Consider the following 20,581-nt stretch of genomic DNA (forward strand, 5'->3'; position numbering starts at 1 on the left):
AAAGGTGGGAATAAAATGGTGAAAATAAAAACGTATGGAACATCAGGCAATTAATGTTTCGTAACAGAATACATATCATCTAACTAAGCAATCCATTTTTTTCTTTATCTGAAATGATGGCATTAATTCTATTTGGGTTAAAGTTATAAATTCAAATCATCCACCAGTTTGCTACTTTCAATATCCAAGTTTCTCCTCTACACACTGTCATAATGTCTTAGTAGTCACTCAGACCTTTCACTAACTGTTTCAGTTATGATGTATTAGTAGGAATACTTCATTGCGCAAGATCTTCCATCATCGAGTTATGATGTATTAGTAGGAATACTTCATTGCTCAGATCTTCCACCTATTTAGTTATGATGTATTAGTAGATCTTCCTCCTACTTAGTTTTGACGTAAAAATAGGAAACTAGGAATATTAAGAAGCTAAGATCTTACATCTACTTAGTTATGATGTATAAGTAGGAATACTTCATAGCTCAAGATCTTGAATCTATTTAGTTATGATGTATTAGTAGGAATTCTTTATTGCTCAAGATCTTCCACCAATTTAGTTATGATGTATTACCGGTAGTAGGATTACTTCATTACTCAGATCTTCCATCTACTTAGTTATGATGTATTAGTAGGAAACTAGGAATATTACAAGGTAAGATCTTCCATCTACTTAGTTATGATGTATTAGTAGGAATACTTCATATCTCAAGATCTTCCACCTATTTAGTTATGATGTATCAGTAGGTATACTTCATTGATCATGATCTTCCAGCTATTTAGTGATCATGTATTAATAGGAATACTTCATTGCTCAGGTCTTCCACCTAATTAGTTTATGATGTATTAGTAGGATTACTTCATTGCTCAAGATCTTCCATCTATTTAGTTATGATGTATTAGTAGGAATACTTCATTGCTCAGATCTTCCATCTATTTAGTTATGATGTATTAGTAGGAATACTTTATTCCCCATGATCCTCTTGCCCAGTTATCATGAGTTAGTAGGGATAATTCATTCCTCATGATGTTATGCTCCTCCATGTACCTGTTTTGATGTGTTAGTTGCAATCTTCCATTCCTCATGATCCTCCACTAACAATTGCGGTTATCATGTGTTAGTAGGGATATTTCATTTCATGATCCTCCATCAACATAGTTATCATGCATTAATAGAGATCTTCCATTCCCCATAATGCTCCACTCAGTGTTTCAGTTTTCATATGTTGGTAGTGATACTTAATCTTTCATGATCCTTCACTTACTGTCTTAGTTATTACATGTTAGTAAGGATCTTTTAATCTCATGATTTTTCACTTTCTCATTATTATGTTTTATTAGGGATCTCTCATCTCTCATGGTGCTTCCCTGTCTCATTAATCAAGCATTAGTAGAGTTCATCCTCCACTTACTGTCTCAGTGATTGGATGATAGGTGAACTGAACCACTTCCTCTTCGCCCAGCACCACACCCCCCTCCTGGCCCCGCCCAAGCCCAATGTCAGCCCAGGGCTTCATCTGGTTCGACTCAGCAGGGTCGGTCTCTAGCTTCCTTGGAATCACATGATGGACAGTGTCCTCGTATCGACTATTGCTCGCCTTATAATCCACATCTATGGTCCTCCAATCCTGCTCTTGGCTGGTCATATCTTGGTTCCCGCTCCCCGACCCCTGGTAGTCTGCACGGTTGTCAAAATCTGCGTCATCGCTCATGTAATCCAACAGAATATTTTGTGGTTCTAGTCTTAAGTCATCTTCAAGTTTTAACTCCTCAGAATTCATCAAAGAAAACTTAACGACTTTGTCTTTGCCAGACACTTGTGCATTATTTGAATTGCTAGAATGCTTGCTGCTGCTATAAGGTGAAAGTACCTCCCTAGAATTTCTTCTCTGGGTTCGCTTGATGCCTATTTTCCTAATATCAATTTTTCTGTCTATCTTAAGAGAGTGATAAACTTAATTATACAAACAACTAAAGAAAAAAAATCCACAAAAGTATCAAACTGAAGCAAAGTTTAAAATCAAAACTAAAGAATTGTCATACTGAAAACATTTTAGTGTTCATGTATGTAAAATGGCAAGTGTAAAGAGAAGTCTAGAAATGAAAGTTTGGTAAGAATCAGAGAATGACACGTACCCTTATTCCTTCTGTTGACTGCATTTCATGTTTTCTACAATTGACATTGATTCATGTTAATAACAAAACAGCTATATTCAGGACTTAATATGGTCTTTCAATACTAAAAAAGCAAGAAAATACATTGGAAATAAATACTGACAAATTAAATGTAGAGATATATGAAGAAATACACGATTGCAGTTTCATACAGAGTACTGAGGACATTACACAACCTGTCTGATGTTTTTAGCTGAGGCCCGAGTTACCTGTCGTACCTGGTAGTAGTGGGGCAGACCAAAACATTGCCCTCCTTCACAATGAACGGGTCCTGAACACAGGCCAGATCGATCACCCGCTTACCGTTGAACACCAAACCTACACCCCAACAGTGAGAATCAATGCAATAAAATGCAATTATGTTATTTATAAAATGTATGATAGTTGCAATCTTAAAGTTAGAATATACATGTACTAATGATTCTATGAGCAAAAGGTAAGATGGACAAACAAAACATAGAAATTAAACTTCAAATTACTACACCAATGGTTTGGAGAGTAAACAAATTGAACTGACAAATTAAATTTAAAAATCTAATGACACAGTGAAATTTAATCAGATGAAGTAAATTAAAATGCTTCTCAGAAACAATACCTGAAATAGATCCCCTGAAGAATGGTTTCTTTCCATTTCCACCCACAATGATTTTGGATTGGTTGTTGAAAACACTCCATTGTTGCTCTTCTCCTATAATAAATATAATATAATTAAACTATTAATTATCGGTAATTCACAGTATATTTCATGTAACTATTACAAAATCTTATTTGAAGCTGTCATTTTCACTGGAGTTATCTCTCATTGCTCGTAACTCATCAATTTCATAAATTCAACAGGAACAAACTGTTCAGAGAACTTTATATACAATGATAACCTAGAGACAAGTGCACATCCATTACCTGCAAACTCATTCACAGAGAAAAGCTTGGATAAAAAACCTGATGCATTAAAAAGGCAGAAGTAAACATCACATGTACAATGTATTTCGCACAAATTCATGGATTGGGATCATCAGTTTTTGGGGGATCACAACTTTGTGGATTTTATGGATAAGTACTGAGTACCCCATACATACAACATACATTTCTATTATTATTTAAGAAATTACTTTATTGAATCATTTCATCATAATTTGTTTGAGAAAATCATCAGTCCATACGATTACATATTATCAGCTGTTACTTTTGAAGAATCCACAATGATTTGTGTTATCCTTCCCAAAAACTTGATGTAATCCCTTCAATCTTCTGTTTAAATACCTAATCACACAGGAATTACAAACATTAACATACATTGTATAACATTACATGTACAAATACATTTGTAAATAACTGCCTGAAAAACCATGCAGGAATGGTGAAAACATAACCTTTAATAAAATGATAAATTTCACCAATTTAATCCACAAAATTGATGCCTATTAACATTAAAGAATGCACAGTAGACAGGTGTAACTTTTAAGTAGTTTACTGTAAAAGTGGTTATTTATGTGCGAGGGAAATTTACACTAGTTACGCAGTACAATTACAACCGCGAAAAATACCCCTGCGCGTATGGTAAAAATCTCAAAACTTAAGTGCAATAAATCAAGCATCCCGGTATTTAATACCCTTCCGTATTGTTTGACCATAGAAAACGCATACTTAACCATCAGTGTAAATAACGACTTTTACAGTAAACAACCGAATGTCAGTTTTGCATGTTACAAATGCTTGGCTAACTGCAATGATTAACAATCAACAAATACATTAGCCATTACTAAACAAACTTGTCTGATTGTCATTACACACAAGCACTGTCATAATTGACTCTTCATAACAATTCATCATTAAACATCTGAGGTACATATAAAAGAAAAATCTTATTTAAAGGTTAATATGTTTAAAATTAAGAAATTCTCTGTTTGATGTAACCACAATTTATTGTTTTTTAAAGGACTACATGATTTTGGTATTATGCTTTTCTTGTCCCAAAATTAAAGTTCTATAGAAAGTTTTGCAAATAAGGTTAAAGATAGTTGAAATCATACTGAATAGGTACATTAAAGGTTATCACCCAATGTTTTTTAACTAGGAAATGTACAGCGCATATTGCTTGTTCTAGTATCTTTTTTTAAGTAGGATGTGTAAAAACATGTAAAAATCTTACTTGAGTAGACCTGCGCTCTATACTTTCAAAAGCAAAGTATGAAGGATAATGTCATAGATAGACACCTACATGTATTAGACAATGATGAACAATATATCTAGATTAATATGATAGACATCCTTTGTATATTGTTTTATGAAGATTTGATTTTGGTATGGTTAAAACTGGGGGCAGACTATTTGTCCATATCAAATGTAGTCCTTTGTACCAAGTTTATAGTACTAGTATAATAAATGTTACTTGTTCATATACATGTATTTAAAAAAATAGCTCACGTACTGCAGTTTTCTAGTCTGGTTTTATGTACATGCTCTGAGCTAACAACTTGAACAAATAAAAAACATTTGAATACAAAATATACACTGGCATTTCATGGCTGAATTACTGTCTTTAAAAAAGACAGCGACATGGGTGTTGAAGCCCCTAAACTATAACACTGGATGGCTCTCGGAGTTTATGGATCCCCAGAGCAACCTTGGTCTATGACTGTGACTCCTCCCCCTATGTACATCAGTGCCAGCTATCCGCTGTTTGAACTCGCAGTATCCACTCAAACTTTCCCCCGGCGTTCAGGATGTATTTGATTCCGTGCTGGCTAGTCTCACAAAAGAGTCAATGTTAATATTCTGTACACAATGACTATTCCCCTTTGAGGGCAATGGTGGGAGTGTTTTATGGTAAGTAAACAGTCCCAATATTTACAAAACATCAAACACAAATAATCTAACTACTCTATAAAAAATTCAATACAAATAATACCCCAAAAATACATCTGAATGAATACAAGCATGCATTTAAGCTTTTAAAACATAATTGCATTCTCACACATTTCTCAATTTAAAAATATATTATTGAATCTACACAGTAATCAATGTTCAATAAACATATTCAGACATTGTATGACCCTGAATTATTGGATGACTGTACAATGATCTATATTTACAATGAAATCCTGAAAACCAAACAGTATTCATACACACTGTTTGACTTAACATGTGTTCTATTCTTTCCTGTGTTGATATTCAACACTACTCATGTACGTAGATACATGCATATACAAATGATTTTAGTTTTTCATTCACAAGATTTTTAAATTTAGCTCATAACAAGATCCATGATACAAGCATGTGAAAAAGAAAAAAGAATGACTAGAAATCAGAGAGTACCTAACATCACATTCCTACCTATAGGAGCAGTAATAATCAAAGGGGCATGGTCACCATTTTGGTCAAATTTTATTTTTCTGTTTTTATTATTTACAATGCTTAATGATTGCATTTCTAATGATCACATGAAATTTGGGTGCCAGTCGTTGAGTTTTAGGCAAGATACAGGGCTCGCAATTCTTCGTCATGTAAACAGGGCTTGTGCCCTGTTTTTGTTTACATAGGTTCAATATACCAGTAAAAATCTTTTTTAAACTGATTTGTCTATCCTCTTATTCATTTTTAGCACGAATTAACAGTTCCTAATGATTCACACATTCACTTTGTGTTTAAAACTAGAATTTTCACTTCAACATTCAAAATGTAAACATAAGCTTTGTTTACATAGCAAAGAATTGAAAGCTCTGTAACTCGTTTATAACTCAACAAATGACACTCAAATTTTGGATGCCTTTTTAAAATGCCTTACTGAAGCATTGTAAACACTTAAATTGAAAAATAATTTTTTAACAAAATAGTGACCATGCCCCTTTAAACTGTTTAACAATTGCAGTCATTTTAATTTCATATTATAAATCACTAAGTTTGCCTTGAGGTTATCCATTACACATCTTTTAAACATGGTTTATTGGTAATGTACTTACATAAAAATATGTATACAACAAGAGCACTTCTTCTAGATATTAAAGGCATTGATAATATAAAATAAGTATGCATTACATCCCCACTGTAGTTTTTATTGCACTTACTGGTGGGGTCCTTTCTGGTGACATCATTGTTGTCGACCTGTAGCGTGGCTGCTGCCCCGTCCCTGGTTACCCTGACAACATGATAGTTCCCGTCAGTTACCTTGGTGAAGTGGTCTCCAATAGGAACGGACATCTGTGACCCCATGTTGTAAGACACAAACAGGGAGCCATTAATCTGAATGAAGAAAACAGATGAAGGTGATAAGACACACCTAGGACTGACCATGAAAAAGCACAACGCTGCAGATCACTTGGATTGCTTCCTCTTGCTGTAAGCAATCTGTGTGCCAATTTTGACAACCCTATTTCACAATATTGCCTTTAACTCCACACAAAGTGCGAGAGATACACCACTGCATTCAATAAAACCTCAGTCAAAAGACAGTTATAATGTCTTCTGATTTTTTAAAATAGCCAGCTTTCTGATCAAGATTACTTACGATTTCTACTTCCAGGAAGTCCGCTCCTGTCTGACTCTCCACACGTAAAAGAGTCACTTGTTTCTCCACACTGGAGCTCGTCCGGAACCCGAAGGCCAGTCTGTCACTGGTACGGCTAGGGAGGGAGTCAGGGGGGTAGTAGTATGTAATCAGCCCCGGGGTGGGGCCAAATGTGGCTGACATGCTCTCTGCAAAGACAATCACAAATCAGGCTCAAATGAGGAATAAATGATGCAATATACATGCAAATGTTGGTGTTTCAATAGATTATTTCAACAGATTATTTCCCATGAGATGCCAAAGTAATTGCTGCACGCAAATTTTCAGCATCAGAAATTAATTCCTTTCTAGATTATGCATTGCAATAATTTGTTATTCAAATCATGTTGATAGAATTGTTCATTGCTGTTAAAATTTTGTTTCTATTCCTAAAAAGGAATGAATTTCTTACACAATGTAAATCTTGTGTAATGTATAACATAACAAGACACCATCCTACCTTGCATACACCTTGGTCCTGTGTAAGAGGTCATTTTACAGTCACACTGGAAACTGTTCCACTGCTCTATACAATACCCTCCATTCATGCAGGAATCTGCACGGCAGCTATTACTGGCACCTTGATCCAGAAAAAACATCACAGAATACACATAGTTGCAATCAGTGCTTTGCAGTACATGAATAAAGACTAAACAAAAAGACTTCTATGAAGAGAATAAACTTAGCAACAACAGCTTTTTTATGAATTGTTACCTTGACAACCCTCCTCTACACCATAGTAAATCTTCACTGCTTCTCTGAATAAGTTAGGCCTCCGCCCATTAAAGTCGACAGACGCCATGCATCCCTGGAATCCATAAGGTGATGAATACGGCATGTCATTGTACATGGACTTACCGACTCCCCCGACATAAAGGTAACCAGTCAGATCCAGATGCAGTTTGGTTGACCCCGTGAGGTCACTGATGGTTGGATGTTCATCGTCCACGCGGATCTGGATCTGCTCAAGCCCCGGTCGTTGTACGGACACCAGGTGCCACTGGTTGTCGTTGAGTCGTTGCTGGATGTTGACCACCACACGCTGTGGGCCCCCGCCCATGTTAAACAGGACGTGGAGATACCCATCCTGTAGCTCTATAGCGATGAAATCCGGTCCCTGGCCACCGTTATACAGTAACAAACCATACAACTCAATTGTCTTAAATTGGAAGGAAATGGAAAACTGAGACCTGGCAAGCAGTTTGGGAAGAGTAACATATGCATCTTTTGACTTGAATGTCACAGTGTCCTTAAGAACTGGAGCATCCGAGTTAAACTGAGCAGTGATATTCAGATTTGGAAGTGAATTGGTCTTGGCAAGCTGGATAATCTCCTTGTTGTTAAAGTAAAACTGTTGCATAGATCCCACAAAGCTAGGAATTTGGTGGAGATATAAGTCATCCTTTGGCATGATGCTTCTACCTACCTCCATCTGTAGCAGGTTCATTGACTGGTGCACTCTGGGATATGTATCTGGAAAACAGACCGAATAAAAGTAAACATATGAAGCAAGAAGTTTTACAACAAGATAACTTTATGCAATCTGTAATTAATAACATTTTATTGCATTTATTGGTGGAAAAACTAGCTAGGTCACTGGGCCATTCATTGCTCACCTGAGTTACTGGTTACCGAAAAAAAGCAGACCAAATCAATATTTGTGCAATCTGTATGCTTGGATTTGTAAAAATATTATTTTGCTTATAATCAATCTTGTTTTGTTTAGTGCTTTGTCTCTGTTTTATGTCCATTACTAATAAGACAGCATCACTAGTTCTTTTAAATAAAACCTGAAGAAGAGAAAAGATGGAAACAAAACATGCAGAGGACAGACATCTTTGAACAGAAAATCCCATAACTGTCTCTGACTCAGGCAAGCTCATATACGAACTTTGTCATCTCCATCACGAATTTTTAACAACATTCCCATATAAATATGGTTTTTGCACACTCAACAATAAAACTGCCAAACAAAATAGAGATAAATAATCTAAAAGTCTATAAATAAGCAGTGCTACAATCTCCACCATGCAATAAATCAGTACATACAGAAATGCAATTACCAGAATATTTCAATGCATTGCAATCAAAACAGCACAAGAAAATTGCAGATGTGCAATAACAAAGCAGTCACAAAAGACCAAATAAATGACAATTTTAATTTCAAATCACTTCTATGATATAGCAAGTCTCCAGAGACATTCAGCGCAGAGGTGCACAAGGATGAAGTGACTAATGCCAAGTGGGAGTAAGAAAAAAATAGGGATGAAATGAAAAACGCGTGAAAGCAGGGACAAGGGAGGGAACCAGGCATAGTGACATTGCCAGGAAGGCCCGAGGATGAGAAACAAGTATATTTACCAGAAGGCAATGGGCCGGGGGAACCTAGCAACAAGAGTTTTATGTTCATGACCTTCACATAGGAGGAAGAGAATGCTACTGAAAAATAGAGAAGAATCAATCAATAGAGAGACTGCTGCAGGCCGCTAAGACCGGGTCTAATGTGTTGTGTTCAAATCTTTACATTGTTATATTGCTGTTATCTGATTGCTTTACACAGATTGGGTCATACAAAGAGTTTCTTTTTGGTTTTTGTAATTCTTACAACATTTGTAATATTTTGGTTTTAGTAATTCTTACGACAAAGATTTAAAAAGAAACTTGAAATTCGAAAAAACGATTTAAAGCGTCTCTATGGGATAAGAATTTTCAAATTTTTAATATCCTATGTAGATTTCTAGTACAGTAGATAGAGCTAACATAAGTGCAATAAATCAAAAGACAGGTGTGATATCTTGAATGTTACCTGCACTAGGGTAATTGTCGTCTATTTTCAGGGTGAGTGTATCCCCTCGCCTTGTCATGTAAACAGTATGCCAAGCTAGGTCATTTAGTCTCTCTCGGCCAATTGTCATTTGCTGAAAAAGTAAAAGTTAAACACCTAATTTTTATACTGCAGCATCAAAACACTTAAAAATTGATTTATGTCCTATAAATAAAAACAAATTGTAAAAATGGGATACAGCAAATAAAAAAACACTACACGTTTACTTCAAATTTTGCAAAATTTACAAAAAAAAAGATTTTATACCAAATCCAACTGATCCCTTGATCCTAATATTCCCCTATCTATGACCCCTAGCTCCTCATTGACACTTTGATTCCCATTGACCCCTAGCTCCTCACTGACGCTTTGATTCCCATTGACCCCTAATTACTCACTGACGCTTTGATTCCCATTGACCCCTAGCTTCTCCCTGACACTTTGATTCCCATTGACCCCTAGCTTCTCACTGACACTTTGATTCCCATTGACCCCTAGCTCCTCACTGACACTTTGATTCCCATTGACCCCTAGCTCCTCACTGACGCTTTGATTCCCATTGACCCCTACCTTCTCACTGACACTTTGATTCCCATTGACCCCTAGCTCCTCACTGACACTTTGATTCCCATTGACTCCTAGCTTCTCACTGACACTTTGATTCCCATTGACCCCTAGCTCCTCACTGATGCTTTGGTTCCCATTGACCCCTAGCTTCTCACTGACACTTTGATTCCCATTGACCCCTAGCTCCTCACTGACACTTTGATTCCCATTGACTCCTAGCTTCTCACGAACACTTTGATTCCCATTGACCCCTAGCTTCTCACTGACGCTTTGATTCCTATTGACCCCTAATTACTCACTGACGCTTTGATTCCCATTGACCCCTAGCTCCTCACTGACACTTTGATTCCCATTGACCCCTAGCTTCTCACTGACACTTTGATTCCCATTGACCCCTAGCTCCTCACTGACACTTTGATTCCCATTGACCCCTAGCTCCTCACTGACATTTTGATTCCCATTGACTCCTAGCTCCTCACTGACACTTTGATTCCCATTGACCCCTAGCTTCTCACTGACACTTTGATTCCCATTGACTCCTAGCTTCTCACTGATGCTTTGATTCCCATTGACCCCTAGCTTCTCACTGACACTTTGATTCCCATTGACCCCTAGCTCCTCACTGACACTTTGATTCCCATTGACCCCTAGCTCCTCACTGACATTTTGATTCCCATTGACTCCTAGCTCCTCACTGACACTTTGATTCCCATTGACCCCTAGCTTCTCACTGACACTTTGATTCCCATTGACCCCTAGCTCCTCACTGACATTTTGATTCCCATTGACTCCTAGCTCCTCACTGACGCTTTGATTCCTATTGACCCCTAATTACTCACTGACGCTTTGATTCCCATTGACCCCTAGCTCCTCACTGACACTTTGATTCCCATTGACCCCTAGCTTCTCACTGACACTTTGATTCCCATTGACCCCTAGCTCCTCACTGACACTTTGATTCCCATTGACCCCTAGCTCCTCACTGACATTTTGATTCCCATTGACTCCTAGCTCCTCACTGACACTTTGATTCCCATTGACCCCTAGCTTCTCACTGACACTTTGATTCCCATTGACTCCTAGCTTCTCACTGATGCTTTGATTCCCATTGACCCCTAGCTTCTCACTGACACTTTGATTCCCATTGACCCCTAGCTCCTCACTGACACTTTGATTCCCATTGACCCCTAGCTCCTCACTGACGCTTTGATTCCCATCAACCCCTAGCTCCTCACTGACACTTTGATTCCCATCGACCCTTAGCTCTCAAACTGATCCCCTGGTTCCTACTGACCCCTAGCTCCCAACTGAACCCGTTATTTGCTCCCCAATAATTCTAAAAATCCCTATTAACTTCTATATCTCCATTGAGTTTCAAATCTCCTATGACTTCTTAGATTCCCACTGACTTCTAGATCCCCACTGATCCCTAGCTCCCTAGTAGTCCTTATCCTCATTAACCTCTAGATCCCGATTGCTCTTTACATCCATATTGACACTTAGATCCCCACTAAACCCTAGCTCTCCACTAACACAGTTTTCCCACTGATCCCAACTAATTTACCCCTAGCTCTCCATTGATCCTTAGATCCCCATTAACACCTAGATCCCCATTGTTCTTTAGCTCCCCACTGACTTCTACATCCCCACTGCCCCTAACTCCCCATTGACTTCTTTATTCCCACCTCTTTTTGGTTGCTGATGCTGATCTCCAGTTTGAGCTTCCCCCTGTCTAGGTATAGCAGCAGCATGTCCGAGGACTTCTGTGAGGAGGTGACCAGAAGAAGACCGGATTCCCGCTCTGTCCGGAACCGCAGTGAAATGTCCTCCACCTCAGTCACTGACTCCTCAGGAAATGCCACTTTCATGTACTGACCACCATCAAAATTTAGAGTGGATGCAACTGAATCAAAAAGCCAACAAAACATTTTATAACTAATAGTATATATAGTAATGATTTTGTGGAAATCTTTATTTTCATATTGATTTGCAAACAATTTAATTTTATATTAAAATAGCAAGGAAATAATAGAGGATTCCTCATAATAATGATATATGTATTTATTATTATATAATCAAGTTATGATTTTCAGGGAAAAGCAAGCCAAAACTGACATTCATATGTAGATAAACATTTTCATGCATGTACCCAATAAAAAAGTTCATACTGACTTGACGAACATCAATTCACTTGTTGTTGATAAAGGCAAAAAACTTAACCAAAAAAGTATCAACAACAAAGTTCATTGTCTTTGGACATGAAACTCTGCAATATCCTAAAATCAAATAACTGTCCATGTTTGTAAGCCCTAAGTGTACATTTTACTTCCTGCAGGGAAATCAATATCTTACAGAGATGGAGATTAGCCTGTTAAACCAATTTCCATATATTTGGAGGATATAAGCAATATACTCCGAGTTTTCCAGAAATGGTGTGCTGCCATTTCTTACTGAAGTCAAATGGACTGCATGATGAAATGGCAGCAGATTAGGAATAGACTTAATGGAAGGTATCTGGTTTTCTACAAATGCCCCGACTCATCAACATCCCACCACCATCAGATATACAGTACATCTATCAAATTGCCCAATTGGACAGATAGTACATCGCAGTCTTGATTAATTGCCAAATCTCAGACAAATATTCCCTGTGATGACAATTTGGCTTTGGATAAGGGGGGCCTGAAAATCCATCTAATGGCAGTGGTAAGGGCATTAAACCAAATAAGTCAGACAAACTGATGCCAGAGCCTCGATTTGATGGTAAATTCAGCTTACCAATTTGTTGCTTTGTCTTCCTAATGAACACTAACAAGAGATATTCCTAATATGGTAAGCCCCTGTTTTACAATACATTTGTTGTGGTAACTTATGTATATATCATTTTCATGAACTTTGGAAAAAATTGAGTTGTTTTAGGATATATTTGTTAGGTCACTTGTATATACTGATTGCCGGTGAATTCATGAACTTAAGCTATGGGAAACAAATTGAGTTAAGTGTGGCTACTCATTAAAAGATCAAATAAGTAGTTTGCTATAACTTGAGTCTGATCATTCTGCTATGCACTTCTCACATATTTAATATTTACAATGACAAAAAACGTGACTACTGTTCCGAGAGTAGATGAGTTTTAGTGATTCTATCAATATTTATGCCTACTAAGATAATGGAAACAAGCACAGATGTTGGCACAACCTTATTAATTCATGCTTACTGTCTCCAAAAACTGCAAAATGTTTGATTAAGTATTCCTCCATTAATAACTTCAAACAGAGAAATTGATCTGCCCCATCCCCTAATTAAGGGACCATTCTGGTTTCTGGAACTGGTTTTAGCCATGGTGACTACATACTTCACAAATAATCATCACTTGTAAATGGATGCATTTCCTGAAATAAGCAAATTGATCTAGATCACAAAATCCACAGGGGAATTGCATATTATTTTGCATTAACTATCGTTTTGAACTACATCAACAAGATCTGTACCAGTCTCAGAAGTTTTTTACTGAGCTAATGGCCAGCTAGCAAGGAGAAAGAAAGCATTCACCATCCAGATCCTACTCTTTATAGCAATCACTCAGACGTTGACTGCAAAACACAGTGTCTACATCTGATGATCCAGTACCAAAAACTGTACTGATATCAATGCCTTCTGAAGTTTTTTCTTATCTGTTTTGATATTTAAGAACATGCTAATGTGTGAACCAAAAATTTCTAACATATTTACTGGCTCTGATCAACACATAGTTACGGTAAACAAACTTGTGTTTAAAAATTCCATCCAAACAATTTTCAAGATACTCCAAGCAAAGTGTATACATGTATTATCTTATACAGTAAATGAAAAAAAAGGGCACTTTTATTGATGTAAAGATAGTTACCATTATCAATGACTGACAAAACATTTGTACCAACTGTCCAAATTTTTCCTAAGCTTTTTTTCCCCAATTATTATGACTGCACTCACCTGACTGATACTGTGTACGATATCCCCTTTAACATCCCACCTGCCCTATCACCTGAGCCCACTCACCTGACTGGCATTAATTGTGTGCCACTGTATGATATCCCCTTTAACATCCTACCTTTCCTATCACCTGAGCCCACTCACCTGACTGGCATTAATTGTGTGCCACTGTATGATATCCCCTTTAACATCCCACCTGCCCTATCACCTGAGCCCACTCACCTGACTGGCATTAATTGTGTGCCGCTGTATGATATCCCCTTTAACATCCTACTTTTCCTATCACCTGAGCCCACTCACCTGACTGACACTGTGTGCCTCTGTATGAGGTCCCCCGACAGTCACACATGTACCTGTTCCAGCCCTCGGAACAGGCCCCTCCATTTAGACAGGGCCGAGTTGAACACTTGACCCAAGTCTCGACCTTGCATTGGTCACCTATTCCTGCCCGGCTGTTCTTCCTGGCCACCATTAACAGGTCCACTTTGTTTTCGTTCAGTACGAGGTCCTGCACGCACCCAACATAGCCATATCCCAAAGTCCCTGCCCAAAGGTCTTTCGGAATACCCTCATTGGATGTTCCAAATCCCCCAACATACAGCTCTCCATCCAGGTTAAGGTTTGTGCTGTTGCCAGGAACAGTGTAATCTTTGGCCTCATTATCCAGAGAAAATGACCCCAATTTCCTAGTGGCAAAGTGTTTCAAAGTCACATGATGTGGCATCTTATCGTTTATTTTTTTGGCTATTTTGTCTTTGAATGCTCCAGAACCTAAGTCAATGATGAACCACAGGTAACCGTCAAATATTTCAAAGGCGAAAAAGTCTGAATTTCCTCTTCTGCGGTTATACATGATGACCCCTTTGTCTTCACTGGTTTGGAATGTAAATGAGAGAGAGGACCCCTCCTTTCTTACCTCCCAGCGAGGGAGTGGGATGAAGGACTCAGGGGTGGTGAAAGTAATTGGGTTAGTTTCTACAATATCTTGACATTGGTTGAAGGTTATCTTGCCTTCCACTTGAACAAAACTGTTGCCCATCGATGCCATCTTGCTCAGGTCAAGTTTTAAGCTGTCAGCCATGTAAATCACCTATAAAAAGAAGAAAATCAGTAGGAAAATGTCATATCTAGAGGATTTCAGCCACATCGACTGATCTTGAATAAGATATAGATTTATTCCTGTCACATAAAGATGAATCACGATATCTTCTTGTGCTGAAAATTGCCTTGTTAGTGATTTTATGTGACATAAAATTGATAGTGGAGGATATTACAAGACGTTTGGTAATGTACACTGCTTACTACCAGAGTCTCTGTCTGATATAATTCCAAATTATGGGGATGTTTGTACACTTTTATTACTGAGATTTCGAAGGTCTTTGACAAAAACATCAAGTAACGTTTGACAAGGAAAAGTATCAGCCACCAAATACCACCCAGATGGCTGATCAAACATGCATCCAAATCATCCTGTAAATCTAATTTTAATCAATTCATCATGAGCTTGCAGATAATGATTTTATCATGTTTATTACAGATAAAAACTGCAACATTAAACATTCCCTCAAAATTAGGTTGCATTGACATTTGCAAAAGCCATAACTTCATTTTTAATCAAAGATTTCCCCCCACAAAACGCATAAAAGACTGCATGGTGTAAAACCCTCTCCATAAAATGTCACATCCTAGCAGAGAAGCTAGAGGACTTTGTTCACAATTACTGGTAATCAAATAGAATGACAGAAAAGGGAGTAAGTGAAAATCAATGGCCCCCACACCACTATTAAAGTTGCTGAATTGTCCAAAAGTCTACAAAAACCATCAATATGTAGGTCAACAATTAAAATAACAAGCAGCCCACGGGCCACAATGCTCACCTGAGTGGCAATGTCAAACCTACAAAATTAGATGAATAGCTTAACTATTGAAGTGGCATATTAATTCTTAAAATACTTGCATCCAATTTTCTTTAATAATTCAAGTTATAGAACTTATTTGTTGAATAAGACTGTTTATAATAAATGTATAATACATGTATATATTTTTGTGTAAAATAGTTTCACAAGTTGCAACCTACATTACATCACTGTGCATTCAATTTTTATTGAATGCTATACAGATATGCTTACAAATGAAAGAAATCTTGAATGAAAAATTCCAACCGATCAAATCGGCTGACATGTTTTGATGACTGTAATTATTCTATACTCTATATATTACAGTCATCGGTTTTCCTACAGTGATTACATGTTCTGAAGAGAAATAATTGCAAAGTTATGTTTATATTCACATGATGAATTTTGACCTTCAACCATTGGGACCTATTCCTAACCCTAGTTTGAACAGCATGAAGTAAAATATCAAGGAAGCTTCTATTTTTTACTATTTGCTATTTAGTTCTAAGGAAAAATATTTTTAAACCCCTCCCCTCAAACCTGCCTACCTTTTTTTCAACTTCCTAACTTTCTATTCTTGGAGGGAAACTAAGCCTCTCATTTGAATAAACTTGAAAGGCCTTTTTCCAAGTACATGTATGCTTTTTGCGAAGTTTGGATGAAATTGGCTCAGTAATTTGGTATAAAGAGTAAGAAAATGTAAAAAGTAAAAAAGTCAAAAAAATTGGATGGATAGAATTTGAATAAAGCTCACTTGACTTTTGGTTTAGATAACCTAAAATTCAGAATCTACATGTACTATATAAGCAAATAGGACAATTTGTGCAGGAAATTTGAAGCTTTAGTGGTTATTTAAAAATATCTGAGGAACTTTGTAATGGAATAGTAAACACCAATGTCATTACAAACCAAAAGGATATGGAGAACGGTGTAGGGTGGACACCACAGGCTAACAAAGATTAGGTTTTTCTGAATGTATTTCAATTGTACCAAAGTTAGTGCAGGTGATGCTGTCACTATAAATAATACATCAATTTTATAAACTTATATATTGTGGTTTCACTGGTTCTATGAATTCAGATTTTCGATATGTTAAATGGGGACTCCAATATACCTTCTCCTTATATAAAACTTTCTTTAAAGGGGGAAGAATAAATATTTCAGTTTTATTAATTCTTACTTTTATCCACCAATACATGTATAAAAGGTACCTTCATTTCTAATGAACAATGAAGAGGTATAAGGTAAAAGTCTTAGAGCATCAGTAATTATTTATTTTCCATAAAAGGTAAATGCAAGCACTACTCGATGGTAGAAACTAGAAAACACTCAAATGAAATATCATTTCTATTCAAAAGACAATCTGTTTCATGGGCAAGCAATAAATTTCTACTTTAGTTCAATTAAATATTTAACCTTTTTATGCTGTTTGATATTAATAAAGAGACGGCAACCATTAATATACGATAAATTGATGAAAAGTAATACAACACCTGAAACTTTGCCACATTTTTTACAATCATTTACAAAAGCTGAACTGACTTGATGTTACATTTTCAATAAAACTGGTATTAATATTGACAACACAGATGGACAGTACATCAATAAGATCTACATATGAATAAAAATTAACATTTCCAACCAGAAGCCTTATTATTTAAAACGTGAGAAAAATGATTTTTGTGTACTCCATAGATGACATGTACTCTACAGCTTTCGATAATTAAATCATGGTGATAATAAAACAGTATTGATATTTTCTGGCAGCTAGTGGGGATGACCAGTTTGTTTATTGCGTTCTGCACTAAATGCATCAACTGCAGATAAATTTGTACCCAATAGAATCCAATATCACATTCCGATCCCGTCACCACTTTTTATCGAATTGCAGCAAATTACCTGGCTATATGGGACAGATTCAGGTATCGTAGAGGATTTTCTTGGATTGCTGCATTAACTATAATCACTTTTATTTTATCTAATGACATTTGCAGAACACTTCATCTAGCTTCTGCACCAATACCAGTTATTCTAAAGCAATGAGCAGAATTGGCAGATTGTTTGTTCTGCACTATGTGTCAAAATGTGCCATATATGGTACTTGTTTGATTTTTCAATCAAAACAAACAATCAAACCAACAAGTGAAAAGCTGTCAATGTGACAGCAAACCGGGTTTTCTTTTATGTGAACTGTATCCATAATCCATGTCAACCTGTATCCAATGAAATGGAGTACCCTATATGCAATATTTTGCGAAAAAATGACTAAGTTCAAAAGCTGCTATGTTTTTCATAAATTATCAGAAATCAAAATCCTTGCAGTATGCATACCTCTGATATATGTACAATTGATCTGCAAAAGAACAACTTCTTATCTTGAGAACTGTAGGAGGAGTTATCCGTACAATGAGGGTACCCTATATGCAATATTTTGCCCAAAAATGACTAATTTCAACAGCTGCTATTTTTTTCATAAATAATCGGAAATCAAAATCCTAGCAATATGCATACCTCTGATATATGTACAATTGATCTGCAAAGAACTTCTTCCTACCTTGAGAACTGTAGGAGGAGTTATCCGTACAATGAGGGTACCCTGTATGCAATATTTTGCCAAAAAATGACTAAGTTCAACAGCTGCTATTTTTTTCATAAATAATCGGAAATCAAAATCCTAGCAAGATGTACACCTCTGATATATGTACAATTGATCTGCAAAAGAACAACTTCCTATCTTGAAAACTGTAGGAGGAGTTCTCCGTATAATGAGGGTACCCTTTTGGCAGCCGCCTGCCCGCCCGCCATTTTCACCATTTTAATAACTGGATTTTTCCGTTGGAAAACCCGGTTAAAAACCTTTCAACAAAAATCTATTCATAAGTAAGAGTAAAACTTTGTTTCTAATCTTCATTGCAGCTCTGAAATACTAACTGCTAAGAATTTACTGATTTGGTTCCTAATTTTACTTCTAAATTTTCCTCATCTTTGTGACCTCTGACACAAACCTTCTTTATCCATGTGGAAGATGACCAAGTGAAACAAACTGATATCCTTCTTTTTTTTATCTTCTAGTTCCCTCTAACAAAAACCTTTCCAATCTGCTTGGTAGATGCCCCTCTCCCACAAAACTCATCAATCTCCATTACCCTTTTCACAGAAACTTTTCCCATCCAGATGTCTCCTGAAACAAAACCTATTCTACAAGACCCCTCCAACAAATACCTTTTTCATGCATCCTTTGAAGTAGTTAGTGACGATGATGCCCTGTCCCATCCGCATGGCGCGGGGGTGCCCACCCACGTACAGAACTTTGCTGTCTAGCATGGTGAACGTCCCGACCATGCTTCGCTCTGTCGAGTGAATCCCGTCCACTGTCATCTTCACCTGTAAAGAACCAGAAAATCTTCATTTAACCCCCGCAAAAATTACTTTCATTAATATTGAACGAATAGAATATATATAGTTCTTACACAAAGATTGGGTTGTATACAATATTGTAACTGGCTGTTCAAGATTTTTAAATACTTTGCAATCAAAAAACATTTACGTCTACTAATTTTAATTACTGGTATATATCTCATTATTAAAGAACCTAAAGAAAATATTTTAATAATTTATGTTAACTGTGAATAACTGAATTGTTTGAGTTCCTTTATTATTGATAATGTTGATATTTGATATTCTCAGATTTCACTCTGTTGGTATTAAACCTCTGGGTTTTAAGGGTTGTTGATGATCATGTGTATTCTCATATCTAACATGATGCCATTTAATTAATTCTTTCTTGTCTATATAAATATGATTGATTTGTTCCAAAAATCAATGGGAAAACACACTGGGGGGTAACAATGCACACAGAGAAAACAAAACACAAGGAATTCCCAGAGGCCCTCAGTCAACATGGCCAACAGTGGTATCAGATCAAACCAGCATAATTACTTAACTCCATTAAAGCCCTAATTCAGACCAACCAGAAAATGAATCGAACGCTCCTCATTTCGAGTCAGTGGCCCCTGAGTAATGAAATAGCCCAAGCCTTTAGTCTTCAGGGCTTATGAAACATGTAAATATCAATTACATTTCCATCAGCTGACCAACAGTTCCAGAGTTCCAACTCTTAATACTGATGAGCAGGTTTAGAATACATTTGATTGGTCTCGCCAATCTCTCCCAAGCCCTTACACAAATCTGATTTCTGAATTCACACAGGGGCTATTGGTGCCCACAAAATGCCACATCCTTCACGCTCCTGTAATAAACCTAGTCCCAATTCCACACAGGGTCTCCTAGAAAGGTTATAGCTTTACACAAATTACACATTGCTCTTTACTGGATCCATTGAAGTAAGCATTGAAGTGAACACTGGTCCTCACATTGATTCAATATAACAACAATATAACAAAGTAACAAGCTCAGACAAAGACAGTTCTACCTATATCTCTGTAACGCCATGCTTTTCCTCAAATGTCAATGACATGATTCCACTAAATACATGTAGCTAGTTTTTTTCTTTAGTGCAGCGACTCTAAAGATCTTTGAAGATTTCCAGGTGGAAACCATCATTTATTATCATGTTATGTAACAGACTTGGATTGATATATGACATGT

General features: G+C 36.8%; 1 protein-coding gene across 14 annotated transcripts in view; it reads right to left on the reverse strand.

Annotated features, from left to right (window-relative positions):
* The window catches only part of LOC128176649 (neurexin-1-like), a 48,249-nt gene that overhangs the window by 2,573 nt on the left and 25,095 nt on the right, over positions 1–20,581 (reverse strand). For 5 of the 14 annotated variants that reach the window (XM_052843124.1, XM_052843121.1, XM_052843118.1 and 2 more), the window contains 13 exons: positions 19,196–19,357; positions 14,379–15,168; positions 11,792–12,009; positions 9,522–9,633; positions 9,077–9,154; positions 7,430–8,188; positions 7,176–7,295; positions 6,677–6,864; positions 6,237–6,411; positions 2,768–2,860; positions 2,382–2,490; positions 2,134–2,167; positions 1,410–1,934 (listed from right to left, as the gene is read on the reverse strand). In XM_052843124.1, coding sequence (XP_052699084.1) covers positions 1,410–1,934; positions 2,134–2,167; positions 2,382–2,490; positions 2,768–2,860; positions 6,237–6,411; positions 6,677–6,864; positions 7,176–7,295; positions 7,430–8,188; positions 9,077–9,154; positions 9,522–9,633; positions 11,792–12,009; positions 14,379–15,168; positions 19,196–19,357 — 3,363 coding nt within the window. Of the gene's footprint in view, positions 1–1,409; positions 1,935–2,133; positions 2,168–2,381; positions 2,491–2,767; positions 2,861–6,236; positions 6,412–6,676; positions 6,865–7,175; positions 7,296–7,429; positions 8,189–9,076; positions 9,155–9,521; positions 9,634–11,791; positions 12,010–14,378; positions 15,169–19,195; positions 19,358–20,581 lie in introns of those variants that run through there. The other 9 variants (XM_052843130.1, XM_052843129.1, XM_052843128.1 and 6 more) reach the window with 7 other exon arrangements.

This window comes from Crassostrea angulata, chromosome 3 (assembly GCF_025612915.1).
Source record: "Crassostrea angulata isolate pt1a10 chromosome 3, ASM2561291v2, whole genome shotgun sequence".
Lineage (NCBI taxonomy): Eukaryota > Metazoa > Mollusca > Bivalvia > Ostreida > Ostreidae > Magallana > Magallana angulata.